This window comes from Nelusetta ayraudi, unplaced genomic scaffold, assembly GCF_046127955.1.
Source record: "Nelusetta ayraudi isolate G7.1 ecotype Tasmania unplaced genomic scaffold, CSIRO-AGI_Nayr_v1 ptg000120l, whole genome shotgun sequence".
In the NCBI taxonomy this organism is placed as follows: domain Eukaryota; kingdom Metazoa; phylum Chordata; class Actinopteri; order Tetraodontiformes; family Monacanthidae; genus Nelusetta; species Nelusetta ayraudi.
Genome location: NW_027466170.1, coordinates 3,590,490 through 3,609,036, shown reverse-complemented (window position 1 = coordinate 3,609,036; position 18,547 = coordinate 3,590,490). Strand labels below are relative to the sequence as shown.

The window sequence follows — 18,547 nt, the reverse complement described above, 5'->3', positions numbered from 1 at the left end:
GACGCTACAACGTAGCGAGTCGGCTGCTCTTCAAAATCCCGGCAGCTCGGCGAGTCTCTCCTCGTCGCCTGCCTCCATCTGTCGGCTGCAGTCTGTCGGCGGCGAGGCCTCGACTGCAGCTCGGCAACAACGCTCGCATGACAAACGCAAAAAAAACCCCAAAAACAAACCTTTTTGTTTCCGCGCGGGGAAACAAAAAGGTGTAGCAGACGCGCAACACTGGAGGGAGGCGCCAGACGTGCAAATCCACGACAGGAGCGACATCCAGGCGCACACACGAGCGCGCGCAAAAACATGCACACACACAAGCCCGCATACACACAGTCTCATGCCAAGCTGGCTAGCGGCTCCTGTGCCAAGCTATTATCTGGTGAGCGAAAATGCAAATGCTGCTCTCTCTCTCTCTCTCTCTCTCTCTCTCTCTCTCTCTCTCTCTCCTAAAATCGAAAGTGTCGGCGCAAAGCTGAGGGCAATTTGTTCGAAAAAACAAAAGAAAAGAAAAGAAAAGGGGAAAAAAACAAAAACAAAACCCCTGCGGCACTAACTCACTGGAATGTCTTCATGGAAGTGGCGAGCGGAGAGCGAGAGCGAGAGCGAGAGCGGGAGGGCGAGCGAGCGGGAGGATTAGCAGGCTGTTCCATTAGGAAACCAATAACGGCGGGGCGAGCTAATCTCCCGTGATGTTTTAATAAATCGGCCGACACCGAGAGCGATCTGGCTCCTCCCACTGGGCTGCATGGCACAGCTTCACCCCCCCGCCCCTCCACACTCCTCTTTGATGTTGCCTGTCCTTCAGTCTTGTTTAGATCCGCAGACAGGGACATGAATTAGCGTGGCAGCGAGTCCTTTAAGCCATTTAAAACCATCTGTGTATCAGCCCGACGGCGAGGAAACACAAAATAATGGGACTAAAAAGAAAAGAAAAACGCACAATGGCGACTTTGCCGTGGCTTATGGGGCCCAAACAGGCTTTTCCATAGACATCCAGCCGCCGCTAACGTATAAAAACAATTTTCCTAAGTAGCTTATCGCTTTCGTTAGATTGATGACCACATTTTTTTTTTGTCCACCCCGGCAGCAGCGTCAAACTTCTTCATTTCGTAAAAACTCAGAGCCGCTCCTGCTTTTCTTCAGCTTTTCTGGGCTCCGACTCCCGACGAGCCGAACGGGTCGCGACAAACTGTGGCTGCGTGAGTCTTCCTCCATGTAGCTCCGCCTCCCCTCGACCTCCCCCCCGCCCCCTCTCCACCCCGCCCTGAAAAGGCCATCAATCACGTCTCTGCCCCTCCACACGGAGGCAGTCACATGGTTTTTGGTCCTGGTCCGGTCCCGCCCCCCCAGCGGATCCGGGCGAGACCAGCCAACGCTGAATCAAATCACCCCGTCTGAATCAAAGCGACTCATTAAGCTCCGCTAGCGGCGCAGGAACCTCGGCCGTGCGTGCGGAGACCCGCGCACTCGCGTGTGTGCGTGGGGGCGTCTGTGTGTGTGTGTGTGTGTGCACGCGCTCACTCACCCAGCACGATGAGGTTGACCTGGCTCCAGTGGTACCGGCCGCCGGTCTTGACTTTGCAGGAGTACTCGCCCGAGTCGCTCTGCAGCAGGTCGCTGATGAGCAGCGAGGCGTCGCCGCCCAGGTACTCGCCGGCGAAGGACAGGCGGCTGGCATCGTTGCCGTCGGTGGAGTACACCTGGCCGTTGAAGAAGGTGATGATCTGCGGGACGGAGAGGACGGGAGGGTCAACGGACAACTTCCTGCTGTGGTGCTAGAACCCCCCCCCCCAATTTGTGGCACAGTTATGTGTAATTCCTAATTGTTGGGGCCACTTTCTTCTCTCCTCATTACTCCCAGTTTGTTTCCAGACAAACTAAAGTTTCTCTTTCTGAAAAAGCCCCCCCAAAAAAACTCTGAGGCAATTTTTCCTCATTAATTAAAAAAGTTATTATTTTTTTTTTTTTCAGGAAACATTTCTGGCACTTGGTTGATTAGCAGCTCCACCAATTTCCAGTTGGCAAATTGTTTTTTTTTTGTTTTTTTTTGTTTTTTTATTCTTTTGTCTCCTAAAGTGAGCCCTTGTTCTACTGCGAGCGTCTCCGAGTTTCATATAATCTGCAGGGTCATTAAACTGCCGCATTATCAGAGCACGTCTACATATTAGCTATTAGCGTCGCAACGTTAAGCTGCCCGGATAGAAAAAAACCATCATGAAGCCACACGACGGAGTTGTGCAGTTTTCTTTGAAGAAGCTGAATCACAAGCGTGTTTGTTCCCCAGTGCGTGCAGCTGTAGTGGCAACAATAGAAAGGAGATGAATGAAACCTGGGCCTCCTGAGAATCAGAACTCTTCCCGCTTTAGTTCGATGAAACACAGGACACGGGAGCCTGTTTATTCCACATTGTTTTTTGTTTTTTCATTATTATTCATTATTATTATTATTATCTCTCCCCCTCTTCTGCTACTATGAGCACAAACACAAAAGCAAACAAACAAACAAACAAACGCAGCTGCCACACCAGTCGATGACTCTGGGCTACACGCAGCCTGCAGATGGGCGCCGCTAAACGCCGGTGCCACTGCGCATCAGCGCCGAGCAAAGCGGGGCACCAGGTGACGACTGGCCAACACACACACACACACACACACACACACACACACACACACACACACACACACACACACACACACACACACACACACACACACACACACACACACATTAGCAACTAAACAAACATGTAAAGAACACAAACTGGCCGCCGGCAGACGACGACAAGATAAAGTGGTGCGTTTAGAGACGTGCCTGCTGCTGGGCGAACCTGCGCTGCCTTCAAGGCCCTCTGGACGACAACCAGTCTGGAACAGCCCCTCAGAATCCAGTCAAGTTGCTCCCCCCACATTAATGGGCCCAGAGAGTGTGTGCAGTAGTGTCACCTCCCATTGTGTGTCTGTAACTCACGACATCTATGCACATCAGAGGATTTTTAACGCACCGGCCTGTTAACTGAGGCTTTAAAATGAGAGAGAAAAAAAAGAAAAGAAAATTGGCGCTGTGTCTCCTCTGCCGAAGTCAATATGAGCCCTCGGAGGGCTTATTCATTTATCCATTTACTTTTTTTTTTTACCATCCCTCTGGGGATTGGTGGAAAACGCTGTTAATTCTGGCGGCGATCAGCAGGCGACGGTTTGACCCCTGTGACCTCTGAGTCCCGAACACGTGTCGCCTGTTGGAGGGTAAATGTTGACAAGACGCTCGTCCCCGCAAAAATGGGGAGATTTATTCATTCGGCCGCGGGGCTCTCTCTCTGTCTCTCTCTCTCTCTCTCTCTCGCCCTCTCTCGCCCTCTCTCTCGCCCTCTCTCTCTCTCCTAATCAAATGTTCCCTAGTTTGATTTTAATTAATGCCGCCTTCAATGTTATCTTCCTGTTAAATATTCATCACAACGTGGCGACGAACACCCCGCCTCCCCCACCACCACCACCGCCGCCGCCGGATCATCAAAGTGTGAGAAAATTCTTTCTCTCCATTTCTAAAACCAACACATGCAACACCGAGAAAGGGAAGTCGCCCCCTGCTGGCAGGTCTTTTACTCTAACGCAGTCACCGCGGGCACACGAGTGTACCGTGAGATAACAGCTGCGTTTCCATGACCCTATCTAAATATCCCAAGGAGAAAGTGGTCATGGAAACAGCTCAACTTGGAAAAACCTCTCAGCTACCACTATAAAGGTCTTAACGCTCTCATGAGGTGTTTTTTTCATATGTATCGGTCAAATCTCGTGAGACCGGATTTGACGAGAATTACGGCTGATGGGCTTCACACCATTCAATGGAAACACCTGCAAATCCCAAATGCACTTTGTTGGAATTTTAGAAATATCGCTTTTATTTTGCGACAATGTTGCCCTATGACAGCTGAGAGAGACTCCAGCACAGCCCTGCCACCCTGAGTGCAGGAGGAAGGGGTTCTCTGTACTGTAGAAGGAGCAGGTATAGAAGATGGATGGATGGAAATAAAATAAAAGGCAGCAGCGTCTTCAAAGGACGCCAGACAAACGGCTGCGCTGTCAGTCGGGGCTCTCAGGCAGCTGATGCTTTATTAATGCGGCCTTTTAAAGACGGCATGTTGGAAGGATGTGGAGGCTCTCAGGTAGGAAGACTGGCCTAGGAGGCGGAGCTGGAAGCCGAGCCCAGCGCTCCCCCAGCGCCGGCGCTACGTGCCGCCAAACAAAAGCCGAGTTTGTCGCCGACTGCAGCGTCTTTGGCCCACTTTGCTTCTAAAACAACACGAAATGCAAATTTTTTTCTCTCCCGCCGGGTGGTCGGGAAACCTGCAGGGGAGGGGAAAGAAAAAAATAAAACACGCCGCAGCGAGTCGGAAGCACTTTAGCGAGACGGAGGAGCAGCGGCGGCGGCGGCGGCACGTGACCGTCTTGGATGCTTTGTGGAGCGGCCGGACCTCCGGAGGACGAGGGGCCGGCGGTGAGGAGGCGCAGCGGAGCAGAAACACGCTGGAACAGCAGCAGGAGGTGTTTTTATAGAGATGTTGTACAAGTCACCAGGTTTACTGGCCGAGAGGAGAGCGAGTCCGGCTAATCTCTGCCACGGCAGCGGAAGGTTCAGAGTGCAAGACCTGTTCTCCATCCTTTGAGCATCAACTCGGCTCCAAGAAAACAGAAAAATCCGCCGACGGAGAGATTGAGAAGTAAAAAATAAAAGAATAAAAATGTCTCTGGGGAAACACAGCTAAACAAAACACCAAGTGGGTGTTTTGTTTATCGATTCGTTCATGCGCAGGCTTCAGATGAGACCTTTTTTTCTTTTTTTTTTTTTATGTTCCTGTGCTGTGATTTTAGACAGAAAATCTTTTTTCTTTTCCAGCACAAATTAATATTATTGTGCACAAGCGAATTCAAAGGCAATTGAAGGGAAAATTGAAATTAAACGGGGAAAGCAACATATGAGCCATTTAAAGTCTTAATCAAAGTAAAACAGAGTTACATTTCCCACTGGCTTATTTATTCCTGCTTAGGCCTGTAAGAAAGATAAAAGGGGGGAGACCTGCAAATGCAGGTTCGACTTGGAGCCTCGTTAGATTTACTTATTTATTTTGATATATTCATATATATATATATATATTTTAAAGATGGGGGATGTCCTACCACTTTCTGCTGCTTGGAGCTTGCCGTCTGCAGCAGCCACTCGATGTCCAGGGAGCTGGAGGAGGGGAACTGGTGGTGGCACGGCAGGGTGGCGTTGTCCCCGACCACCTTCTTCATCTCCGTCTGAGCCGCCGCCGTCAGCAGGCTGAGCACCACTGCAGAGGACGGGAGGAGACGCCGCAATCAGGACACGCACAAACAACAACAGAAGCCAACACACAACACACACACAACACACACAGAGACAAAGGCTGCGTTTTCTCAAGCAGAAGACGGAGGAGTCGCAGCGAGAGGCGACCCAGAATCTGACGCTGAGATGCAACAGACTCTGAAAAGAGACAAGACAGATTTTCCACCTTCTACTTCACTTTTCTCAACCCTGCACGTCAGTCAATCAATCAATCAATCAATCAATCAATCAATCAATCACTCAATCAACTTCCTCTTAACTGCACTTAAAAAAGCCCTGAAGAAGATAAAAGAGGAAAACAGGAAGTGACATGATGGGCAACATGATGCACATTTAGAAAGGAAGACAGAGAGAAAAATTCCAGCACCTGGCAGAGTTCAAGGATGTAAGTGGCATGATGCCTTTTCATACGAATGGAACAACAGAATAAATGAATGAATAATCAAAGAAATGTTTCCCCTTCATCGACTTGTTAAGGTTTATTCTAAAAAGCGTGCAGCACTTTAGGTGGCCAGAGGGGGCAGTAACGCACCAATCAGACGCCTCGAGCCACGACCACCTGCCAAAGCAAGCAGGAACAAATACACGTGATTGGTCACCAGGGTTTCTGCTGGATGTGTGTGTGTGTGTGTGTGTGTGTGAGTTTGCTGCCCCAGCAGCAGAGTGCAGCGACTGCAGCTCGACTCTCTCCAGTGTGACAGATATTTTTGGCTCCTTAACTTCACTACCTGCCCTTTAATTCAATCGGCCGAGCATCCAATCGGCTGCCGGCGGGGCCCCAAACTAAGTTAGTTATCCAGCCAGCAGATGTTGCTGCGGAGGCATGCAGGAATTCCACGGCCTGTGCAAATATTGTTATATCTTCTTTTCATCACAGGACAGGAAGGGGGAGGGTGAAGAGGGGGGAGGGGCTGCTCGCACAGCTTCGCAGGTTCTCCCCCCCTTTCCCTCCCCACCCTTCCCCTCCCCTCCCCACCCCTCCCTTCCTCTCCGCTCCCCTCCACCCCCTAGCCGGCTGCAGGATCGCGTTAAAAGCGGGGAAACGGTCCAGGAGGACAGGAGGGTGTCTGGCAGACGGACATGAACCCAAACAGCGGCTGACCTGCTGCTGAACTCCTCCCACCGTGTTATCCATGAAAACAGCCGAGGAAGGGAGGCGAGGTTCCTCCGGCACCTCGCCGGCCGCGAAGCAAAACACGGCGCCAGGTGTGATAACAAAAAAAAAACACTTCAGGACGTCTGGGAAAGTGATGAATATGTATTGGACTGCAGCCTCGGATAATTATTAATGTTAGGTCCGGTTTAAACTTAAACAAGCCGAAAAGAAAAAGAGGAAAAATATTCAAATGGGAATGTTTTTGATTTATAGCCCGAATAAATAAAGGTTCCTGATTCGGTAAAAACACATCGACTGCAGGCACCAAGTTCTGTGTGTGAACTTCACAGAACTTCTTAAACTCCATCAGCCAACAAACTGGTTTCACGACAAGAAAATGTGACTGAACTTGTTTAGTTGTGGACTCGCTTCTCCCAGCTGAGCAGCGACACGATCGCCCTGCTGCTGATGTTACTGTCGACATCTTTTGACTTTTTGCTTTGTCGACTTTCACTGACTCTCAAACACAGATCTGAGGCGATGGAATAAAAGCCCAAGTGGTAGATCTGTGTTGTGTTTCTGCCTGGGTCTGTGTGTGTAGCCAGTCAAGGCTGAATTCCAGGCAAACACAAACACTCCCACCCTCCTGGAATCAATCTGCTGCCTTCGCTTCGACGCCTGCTCAAACAGGCCGTCAGTCCTTCCCGCAAGAGGCCGCAGGAGCCGACGCCCAGTCCCACGAGAGCTCCGCCGCCCAATCAGGACGTCGGCTCCGAGCCGTGAAAGCGGTGAGTCAGCGCTGACATCATCTGCGCTCGGCCGGAGCTCCCGAGTCCTCCGAGGCCGAGCCAGAACTCCGGGACACTCGCTGTCAATCAACTCCCTGGTTTCCCCGAGACACTGACCAGCAGCTGGCGGAGGGACGGAGGAGAGAAGGAAAGGGAGAGAGAGAGAGAGAGAGAGAGAGAGAGAGAGAGAGAGAGAGAGAGTGGGGTCAGGGTCAAAGGAAGAAGAAGAAAGAGGAAGACAGAGAGAAGAGAGAAAGAGCGAGATCAGAGGAAGATGTGGAAAGAGGAAATTGGGAAGATGGGAGGATTGTTTTATTACATTGGTTTTCTATAAAGTGTCCTTGAGGGTCAAGAAAGTTGCTTATAAAAAGTATTAAATATTATTGTTGTTATTATTGAAGAATTTAAATAGAAAACGTGTTTGAGTTATTTTACACTTTTATTGTTTCATAATTCCATGTGTGTTCATACGTAGTTTTGATGCCTTCATTGAGAAACTGCAATGTCAATAGTCAAAGACATTCAATTCAGAGGGTGAGTCCAAACCTTTGACTGGTAGTGTAGATTGAAAAGGGAGAGATGGAGGAAGAGGAGGAGAAAGGAAGACAGATGGAACAGAGGATGTAAGGAAGAGGAAGAGGAAGAGGAAGAGGAAGAGGAAGTCAGAGAGGCTTGGAGGGAGAAGTGCCAGTAGACAGAAGTGCTGCAGGTCTTTCCTCTCTGCTCGACCACCTGAACTGGAACCATCAGTCAGCAGCTCCTCACTGGAGACTCCTGGACCCAGACGGTCTTTCCTGTTTATGACTTTTTAATGCTGCTGCTGCTGCTGCTGCTGCTGCTGCAGACTCGCACGTCTCAGCGGCTCCCAGCCGACGACGGCAGGGAGGAGAACATTAAGGAGGCTGACGGGACCAGACTGGACTGGGTGGGTCTGAGTGGCACCTGGTCGGACCTGCTGGAGCCTGATGGAGAATTGTGGTGTTTGGGGACATAGTGCAAGCGCTTTTTTTTTTTTTTTTCCATTTTTTTATTTATTTTTTTCTGGGACGCTTCAAAAACAAGCTGGTGACTCTGCGACTCTGCACCTGCTGGCTTCGTCCTGGACGAACTGGGACGGCGGGACGCATTCATCTGTGTCAACATCGGCCACGAGACGCCACAGCATCGTCTCCGTGGCGGCGCAGCACACCGCGCCGCCACCTGTCTTTCACCCCCCCGCCACCCCCCCCCAGCCCACAGGAGGATTCCGACCCTGCGCCCTTACATGGATTTTAATTCACACTAATGCAGCCACACAGGAAGTCTTGGACCAGGAAGATGTGTGACAACGCTGTTGTTTTGTCAGCAAGTCGTTCCGTTTTTACTGGCACGCTGAAGTGAGCACCAACGAAGAAGAGGAGGAACAAAAACTAACAGCCCAGATGAAATTTGACGACAACCATAAAGTGAATGACCAAGGCAGTAATAATTTTACTGCAAACTCCAAAACTTTCTGCCCGTTCACAACAACGAGATCCTAAACTAAACTAATAAGCAAACAACAGAAGACGTTTTAGCGGCGGGAGCAGAATGTTTGGCACCATAAGATGTTTGTGTCGAAATAATCAGCAAATTGTCGGCGTCTGATGCCAACCTGAAGGTGACGTTGGCCCACAGCCATGATGAGCAGCTAGTAGCAGCACAACGCTTGCGTCTGTCTCTTTATCATCGGCTTGTTTCAGTGCGTTTGCTGCTTCCTGCTCGGCGAGCAGGTGCTCAGCTCGATGTGCAGAAGACAAAAGACTGCGCTGAAAATTCAATTGCGACTTCAGACGGCGGTGACTTTGAGTTGGAGGTGACGCTGTTCTAACGCGCTTACACACTTCTGAGGAAGATCCGCAGGGACGTGAAGAGGGCCGTCCTGAAGGAGAGATGGATGTGAAAAAGACTTGTGATTCGCTGGCGGGTGTCACCCCCCCATTCCCTCACCCCCTCCCGCTCCCCCTCCCGCTTTTATCGGCTCCGCTTGGCTGAGCCCTCGCGCTTCCATTTGCGGCGAAGCCTCAATCTCGGCGGAGGAGGAAAAAAAAGAAAGAAAACCGGGCGAATCTCTCTCTAATTAACAAAGCCGAGCGTCCGGAGAACACGAGAGGTTTCAGACGGAGACAAAGGAGGGACAGCGATCAGGATGGAGGAGGGACACGGCGCCGCAGACAAAGAGAGAGAGAGAGGGAGGAAGAGAGAGAGAGAGAAACTGGGCTTGAAATATGGAGGAGCCCGTTTCTATGACGAGGCCCGAGGGGGAGTCGTGCTCCAGTAAATCCGCCTTAACGTGGCCGCCGTCGTCTCGAGACGGACCGACGGACAAACAAGACACAAAGTCAAGACCCTCGTCCCCTCAGTCAGCACATTGGCCCCGCCCCTGGCCCGCTGCTGCTGCGGCGGTGGAGTGCGACACTCGTGACCCCTGCGTCTCAAACGCAGCACATCAGAGGGGGAGGGAGGGAGGGAAGGGGAGTCAAGGGGGGAGGCAAAGGACGGAGGAAAATAGGCTGAAGGGGGGACGAGGGGAGGGGAGAGGGGGGGGGCAGAGCCTCATCCTCGGCTCGCTGGTGCGGAGGATGGATTAGATGCAGGGACTTCCTGGACACGTTCACTCCAGGAGGGACGAGAGGGAGGAGGAGTGGACGGCGCTGAAAAAAAAGAGAGACAAAGAGAAAAAAACTATCTAAAAAAATGATAATCTCCCAGCGGTGGTGCTGATTCTGGAATCAGTCCGTCCGCTGTCGACTGGAGGACGGGGGGGTGGGGGGGGACGACCTTCACAGAAGAAACCCTCCCACACGAGGATCCTCGGTACAAAAAGCAGCTGCTAGCCGGAGCGCTAACGGCTGCGCTAAGAGCTCTGCGCCGCCAACTGACTAACCTGGATTGGCTATTGAAATGCCAAACAACTACCAAGAGTGGGGGGGAGCAGGATGGGGGGAGGGAAGGAGGCTTCAGTGAACCCCCCCCCCCCCCGCGCCCCAACTGAGATTTTTTAAATTCCGTTGCAAGGACCCAGAAGGCCGCCCCCTTGTGCTAGTCCTTGAAACCACAACACCTCCCCCCACCTCCCCCCACCCCCCCGCCCCACCCCCAGGAGGGAGACCGCCGGCTTCTCTCTCTTTTTTTTAATTACGGCTTCTTAGAGGCTAAAAGTGTCTTTTAAACAAGTTATCGTGTCCTATTAACAGGCGTGTTTGCGTTGCGTGTGGCACACAGCGCCGCTCGTCTCCTTGTAGTTTCAAGGTTTAACTCATGAATATATTGCTGCTGTGGAAATCAAAGCGGGCTTGGCTTGGTGGTGTTTTTTTCTCTTCCTTCCCCTGACTGGAGGCTGGCTCTTTGATGGGATAAAATCCCCATAATCCCCCTCGTCTCACACCCAGCGACCGGTGCTGCCTTCTGCTGACACCCAGTGTTTGTTGGCGCCTTCAGATCAAGTACACATATCTATCTGTCTGTCTGTCTGTCTGTCTATCTATCTATCTATCTATCTGTCTGTCTGTCTGTCTGTCTGTCTGTCTGTCTGTCTGCCTGCCTGCCTGCCTGCCTGCCTGCCTGCCTGTCTGCCTGTCTATCTATCTGACAAGGCATTTAAACAAAAAGATTTACCAGCGTACTTCCAGTTTACTTTATGTGCAATACAGAATAGCTTCATTGTCGATCATTTTTTTTTAAGTATTGATTTTTTTGTCGTTTTCTTTTTAATGTATTTATTCAAACCAACTTAGTCGGCTTCTTGCGGACAAGTATTGGGCAGTTCATACATAAACCCGATACTTTACAATGAGTGAGTGGAATATTAGTGGAAAACGATGGACCGTTGTTGAGGTTTGCAATGTGCTTTCATACCATCAGATGGCACTAGATGCTCCTCACTAAGGCTTTAAGGATCTCAGATCGTCGACAGTGACGCTACTTGCCATTAGCCTCTCTAGTATGTCCCCGTGAATAATATTGACCAATAATCTGTTTCCCATCTACATTTATCTTCTGCCTGTCAGGTCAACTTGTCTGAAGCAACATCAACACTTCCACGTGAGCAAAAAAAAAAAAAAAAAAGGGAAGGAAAAAGGACTTGCTGACGCTTTCTCCCAGAATTCCGTCTGATAACCAGATGAAAATGCGGAAGAGCGAAACCTCAGGTGTCCGGGAGCTCTCCTCTCCTCCTCCTCTCGCTCGAGAACGACGGCCGCAGACCGAGGAGGGAGAAGAAGAATCAAAGAAGAAGTGGAAGAAGAAGAAGAGGAGATGGAACCGTTTCCACGATTATCCCTCCGAGCTGGAGGCGGAAGCAGAGGCGGAGGAGGAGAGGAAGCGAGGGAGCAGCGACGGCAGCGTGGAGAGGAAGATGAAATACCACCCAGGACTGAATAATGTACGGCCCCGTGGTGGATGTTCACCTCGTGGCGCTCTTATTGCCTTCATTAGCATCTCTTTCATGGCCTCGTCACCGCTGTCACGCAGAGCGATAGCGACGCCGTCCCGCTGACAGACCCCCCCAGAACACCCCCACCACCCGAAAATAGACCCAAAATTAGTTTCGCGACGAGCGACTTCTTTAATTCCCCCAAAGCACCCCCCCCCCCCCCACCCCGACCCCACCTTCCCTCCTGCAAAATAAGGAAATAGGGAGGAGATGGCGGGAAGGGAGCTAATTACGCCGTTTCCCAGGGGGAGTCGGAGCCAGCAAAGCCTGCTTACAGCGCCGCACCAGTCTAATCGCGCCAGCATCTGCTCCAGCCACGCACGCATGCATGCACCCACGCGCACACGCACGGCATCAAGACGACCTGCAGCGTCTCCGTGAAACTTCTGGACTCCGAGAAACACAGAGAGAGAAAGAAAGAAAGAAAGAAAGAAAGAAGGAAAGAAAGAAAGAAAGAGAGCTCCTAACGAAGGTTGCCAGGTTCCTTCCTGCTCCGCCAGACGAGCAGCAGTTGACTCAACCCCACGGTCCAACACACACACACACACACACACACACACAGACACACACACACAACGCACCAATCATCTCCGGCCTATGTAGCATAAATCAGACAGACACGTCAATACATGTGTTCTCCTATCAGCTCTTGGACGGAGGAAAACCCCTCTTTGGCTGAAAGCAGCGGCTGGATCCTGTTAGCTGTCGTTGTCTGGCGCTCTTAATGAAAGAGGGAGATAATCTGCTGATTCCGATTGCTCCCAAACTCTCGGGCCGCTCGCTCGCTCGCCGGCTGCATTATTCATCCGCCCGCATTTAATGGAAGTCAGAGCAGCTGTTTTCCGTCTGTCACCCTCGTGGTCAAACAAAAAGCGAATGGAAAAGCTGCTCGGCGGTGCCAGTAAGCGGCATCACATGTTGTTTATCAACAACACCGCGAGGGGCCTTTTTCTTTCACAACTGGCCGGCCGGCCGGCGACGGGGAGAACGACACCTCTCGTGCAGAGCTGCGGGGGTGCGGTCGCGCCGTGTCACCAGCAGGGGCGCCGTTACAAGTCAGTGAATCATAAGAGCGGTTTGGAAACGGTCGTTTGGAGGGGAGAGACGAAAAAAAAAAACCCCACCACTGCTGCTCTGCTCCTCGAAGAAAGAGACACTGGAGTTTTTGCGGAGTCGGTCCAGATTCTTTCCATTCTCTCTCTCTCCCACTCTGTCTCCCTCTCTCTCTCTCTCTCTCTCTCTGTCTTCTTTTTTCCGTGAAAAGCCGCAGCTTTGACTCTCGCCACCGAGTGGAAAGACTGACAGCCGCGTGTCTCTGGAGCTCCTCCTCCTCCTCCTCCTTCGCCGCGGCGCTGATTGCTGATTGCCACCGGCTGCGACTTCTTATTATTTTTCCCCGTTCAATTAAAAACCTATTCATCACTCTCCGAAAAAAAAAAAGAGGGCGCCCTCCCCCCCACCACCCTCGATTTGAAAATGTTAATTGCTCCCGATGCATCTTCGGCTCCGCTCGACTCCTCGGCTGTAATCTGCAGCAGGCCGAGCAGCTGTGAAGTTTTTTGTTTTTTTTTCCCAGGGTCCAGAGTTCCACTCTGGGCTCAACTCTCGGGTCTAAATGTCAAACGGGCTGTTTGGGCCTCGGTGAACACGGGGCTTCGCTCCGCCGCCTCTTCTCTGTGTGTGTGTGTGTGTGTGTGTGTGTGTGTTTTCCTTTCTTTGCTGCAGCAACCAAAACATCTGCTGAGCTGCAGCAAAGGTCCCGCAGACCAGCGCTGCACGATTAATCGTTAAAAAAAAAAAAAATTGCAATCTCAATTCCAACGATTCCAGCAGCGATCTCATCCCTAAATGGCGACAATCACGTCACATTCTTTTCATTCGAGGCATCAGCTGCACGGAAAAAAATGCGCTCTTACTTTCTTGGCAAATGACAACGCAACAATATAACACGTGACGCAGAGCAAGGAATCCAGTGGCAGGTGGGGGAAGACACCTACCGAGAAGCTCCGTCTTCCCGACGACGTGAATGTGTGAAGTGCTTTGAAAAAGAAGACTTGGACAGTCAACAAAAACACCATCAGTCCGGTGAGAAGAAAATAGAAGCCACTGTCATTGTAGCGGGAAAAGAGATGACGTTCCACGGCCTGGAAGCGTTTCGGTTTCAGAGGAGACACAAAAGTCCAAAGAACGTAAGATGCAAAGAGCGTCTTGGCTTAATTGCAGCACCGCAAGGAAATGAAAGCACCTCAAACGTCACCACAGAGAACATTTCCGTGAAGCCACAACGACTCAGTGCAGTTTGAAAATGCTGAACAAACTTGGATCCTTTGCAAAGAATCTTTAACCAGTGGGCTGCTGACTATATGTTGTTCTCCTTGTATGTTCAGGTAGCAATGAGACTGAGGTTTATTGTGTTTTTTATTGTCAGATGTTGCAGCTACAACTGTTGCTTTTGACGACCGGGGTTGATGTGCCAATCTCACGTGAAGCACTTTTATAATTTTGGTTCTGTTCTTTTGTTCCGGACAAGAAATATTTTGTTTGGAAGACAAAAATCGTGATCTCAATTCTAAACGACAAAATCGTGATTCTGTCGAATCGTGCGGTGCTACCGCAGCCTCCCGTCGCCGCGGTAACCGAGAGAGCGAAAGGCCATGTCCTGGAATCACCCCCCCCCCCCGGGTGAGCAAACAGGTTTCGACTGGGGAGGAAGTCGGAGGATCGGATCCTCTGACGCGGAAACAAAATAAAGTCTTGTTGTTTTTCTTTGAAAGAGAACAATTGTTCTGTCACAAGAACCCAGTCAGCTATTTTAAACCATCACGAGCTAAAAAAACTGAAATATTTTGCGTTTGCTTTGTCAGACATCAGAATTGGTTTCCCTCACACGGAGAACTTTCCCTGCAGTCGTGCACGCCGCAGTGTGTGTGTGTGTGTGTGTGTGTGTGTGTGTGTGTATATGTGAGTTGTTTTTTCTCCCCCCCCCCCCCCCCCCCTTCCATATTCAACGAGCTTTTGTCCCGGGGCTTAGCTTATTTCTCATCGGTGGTGCAGAATTACGATGTTATTCTTGGCAGGCAGCTTTTGCCGAGGACGAATGGAAAATATCCATCAAAGGCTCTCCGGTGAAGGTAGTGACAGGGCGCCGCGGACGACGGCGTCACGGGACAGAGGGGGAGGGGCCGGGGGAGGGCGACTGCAGCAGAACTCCACCTCCCTCTTCTCTGTGTGTGTGAGTGTGTGTGTGTGTGTGTGTGTGTGTGTGTGTTTTTCCTTCCCTCTGCAGGCCAGATGGTGGAGCCGCAGCCGAGACGAGGCGGATTCATCAAACTGCCGCTGATCAACTTAAAAACTCTCCTGTCGAGGCTTCGCCACGCTGCCGTACCACCAGGCCTTCCACACACACACACACACACACACACACACACACACACACACACACACACACACACACACACACACACACACGCACACCCTTTTCCCCTACTCGCTCCCCTCCCTGGTCTCCATGGCAGGCCCCTCCTCCTCCTCCTCCTCCTCCTCCTCCTGCACCTCCCCTGCTGGACACTGAACGCTCTTCTCCACTTCCCGTCTTATTTATGTTCTCTAATCTCAATTTGTGCCTGGCAGGCGTGTGTGAAGCGGCTCCTCTCTCTCTCCTGCCACCGTCGGAGCGGCCGGGCACCGACTGACTGACCTCAGCGGATCGATACTTAATAAGCCTTTGTGCTGCCAAGTCTGTTTTTTTTTATCTTGCTGCAATATGCAATTTTTCTTCTTCTTCTTCTTCCACTTTCTTTTATGACCATTAGAGGGAGAACGGAGCTGACTATAGGTGCACGAGACTCCTGATGATGGATGCACCAGGATAGCGAGAGAGAGAGAGAGAGAGAGAGAGAGAGAGAGAGACAGAGAGAGAGACAGAGAGAGAGAGAGAGCGATGAAAACTTCCAGTGTGTGTCAACCAGTCCAACGCGGACAGGAAAGGCCAAGTGAAGTTTGGCAACACGTGAGCGACCAGCAGAAGAACTGCGAGCAGAACAAGCCCGGAGCTGCTGCTGCTATATTTGGAGCAGCACTAAAGCTCAGCTTTAGGGGCCATTGTAAGATTCTAAGTGCTGCATTTTGGGGGGAGAGAATGTGCAGATCTGGAGGCTCCTCCTCCTACCTCCCCTCCGCCTCCGCCTCACTCCTTCCTCCTACTTATTTGGGTCGTTGGCATTATTTATCGCAGTGTAAAGTCAAAGTTCACCTCGCACCTCGCAAAGACGAGGAAGAAGACGAAGAAGCCGCTCGGTTCCTGAGCACAGCCAAGCAGCTCTCATGTAGAGCATTTCGTCAGGCTAATTGAAAACAGACGAGTCCCCGCCTCTCCCCCTCGCCCCCCTTGGCCCCGCCTCTCGCTGCACCGCTGTACTGCCGCACCACTGATATATTAGCGGCGACGCCATTCCTGCGGCGTGCGTCAGACGTGTCCTTTTACTCGCTCAGCTGGGCGGAAAAATAACGGAGCAGGGCGACGCCTCATTCATAAAGGACTGTAGAATGGGGGGAGGGGGGGTTGCTGCAGCTGTGGGAGGAGAGAGGAGGGGCGGGGTGGGGGTTGGGGGGAGAAAACCTGGCCGAGACGGCGAAGGACACGCTGACGCCGGCCGTTTCCCCCCAGAGGTGGACAGATGCCACGTCTGCTGCGGCAGCTGCGCACGGGAAAGGTGTCGACCGGCGGGTCAGCTGACACGGGCGGAGCGCTGGTCACATGACGGCCGGGAAGGGGAGGGGAGGGGAGGGGAGGGGTGGGGTTAGATGGATGGACGGTGGAGCTGCAAAGGCTTCCTGGAAGGGAAAGGAAGGCCTGGCTGAGGGTCAGTGAGGGGAGCTAATAGACCGAGCTGCCATCTGCCACACACACACACACACACACACACACACACACACACACACACACCTGCAGCACACTGTGTGTGACACACAGCTGTCAGACAAACAAATCCAGGAACAATTTGACTTTGGCAAAAAAAAAAAAAAAAAAGCCCAGAAAAATCTTTTTCTTTTGGTCCATTTTTTGCCCATTTCAGCAAAACTCTTCTCGTCCATTTTCCAAACCAGGGCATCAGCACTTTGCAGGATTTCCAGCAGTGAGCGAGTCCTTGTGCACGGCGGCGGCGAGGAGCCACCGAACAAATCTGCCGGCTGCCCTTTTCCTGAAGCTCAGCACCAATTGTTCTGACCACCACCACACACACACGCACGCACGCACGCACGCACGCACACACGCACACACACACACACACGCACACACACACTCCTCAGTGTTGGAATGCCCACACGGCCACATCCGAGGGCGGAGGGAAGATTGAAACCAGATGAATGGAGGTGGGGTGCGGCCTCCCTGCCTCGCCCCTCCCTCCTCTTCCTCCTCCACGCCAGGCCCATATTTCACTCCCCCAAAGCCTGATTAAAACGAGGTGCGGCACTCGCGGGGCCAAGGCAGCTTATTCCGCCTCTGTAAAAAAAAAAAAAAAGGACATTGGCTCGCAGTGATACTCTGGGTGAGGAGTGAACGGGGCGAGGGTCACTCCTCCGGCCTGCCCAGTCTCCTTGACGAAGCGCTGCGGAAGATCCAGCGTCTAATAAATCCACAGCGTCCAACGTTTGGAGATAGATTCAGTTTTTTTTTCTACTTTTCCTCCATCGCTGCCTGCCTGACAACAAGGAGGTCTGTCACTTGAAACTGGTTTCATGTGCCTGTGTGTGTGTGTGTGTGTGTGAGCTAGAGAGGGAGGGGGTGGGGTTACAGCGGATGAGAAGCTACAAACTAGGCCACTGGCGTAGGAACTGTGGTGCCGACGGAAACGAGGACAAACTGCAAGAAGTGCGGAGGGAGAAGTATTAACATCAACGACGAACCAGGAAGTGGCATCAATGACGAACCAGGAAGTGGCATCAAGGACATCCCAGGAAGCGGCAAGTGGCATTAAACAGGAAGTGGAATCAATAAACCAGGATGTGGCACAAATAGCGTCAGTCTGAACCCGGGGGTGCGACACACAACTGGATCCTCTGCTCGCTGAGCTAATTCGGACTCCTTTTTCTCCCAGAGTTCCACCCCACAGCCTGGGAAGGGGGCGGAGCTGAGTTGCATTTACTAAAATAAAGTCCTAAATATTTAGATGGTGCAAGATCAAAGTGTTTTGAAGCACAATGTTTGTTTTAGCTTCCGCGGCACAAACTTTGGATAAGAGTGTGTTTTCTCTGAGTAAATGTGCTAAAATGGACAGTATGTGTGTGTGTGTGTGTGTGTGTGTGTGTGTGTGTGTGTGTGTGTGTGTGTTTGGGAGTTGTGGCTCGCCTGCTCCCCCACCTGCCTGCACGTGGCAGTAAATAACGCCCGCTCAGCTCATTTATTTCATTTGGCGGCGCCAGGCTTCATCCACGGCGGCGTGGTCAACGAGAGGTTAACGTCATTACTTGGTGCTAAATGTCGTGTTGGGGCAGCCTGACAGAGGCGGGACGCCGGTTAATTAAAAGAGCAATTAAAAGAAGAAGGCAGCCAGTCCCAGTGTGCTGCGTCCCCGCTCGTGCTTCTTGCTACTTTCGTCTCTAATAACGGAGAAACAAAAGAGACGCTGAACAGCAGCAGAGTTAAAAAAAAAAAACCTTTACAAGAGATGAGCTTGTTCTGTGGTTGAACAGCTGCTTTGAACTAACCTTTCGCACTAAGCACATAAAATCACAGTTTAAAGCTCAGACTGTAAAATGTTGTAGTCTATTAGTGGCCGGGAATAATTTGATCCCTTCTTAATAAATATTGACAGCTTTGTGTGTAAAGGTCATTCCACCACCAGGTGGCGTTCCCCA

General features: G+C 51.4%; 1 protein-coding gene across 2 annotated transcripts in view; it reads right to left on the bottom strand.

The window, feature by feature from the left end:
• The window catches only part of clmpb (CXADR like membrane protein b), an 81,836-nt gene that overhangs the window by 10,621 nt on the left and 52,668 nt on the right, over window positions 1-18,547 (bottom strand). For both annotated transcript variants that reach the window (XM_076049805.1, XM_076049804.1), the window contains exons 2-3: window positions 5,163-5,317; window positions 1,517-1,715 (exon numbers count right to left, since the gene is read on the bottom strand). In XM_076049805.1, the coding sequence (XP_075905920.1) occupies window positions 1,517-1,715; window positions 5,163-5,279 (316 nt within the window). In that variant the 5' untranslated portion in view covers window positions 5,280-5,317. The remainder of the gene's footprint in view (window positions 1-1,516; window positions 1,716-5,162; window positions 5,318-18,547) is intronic.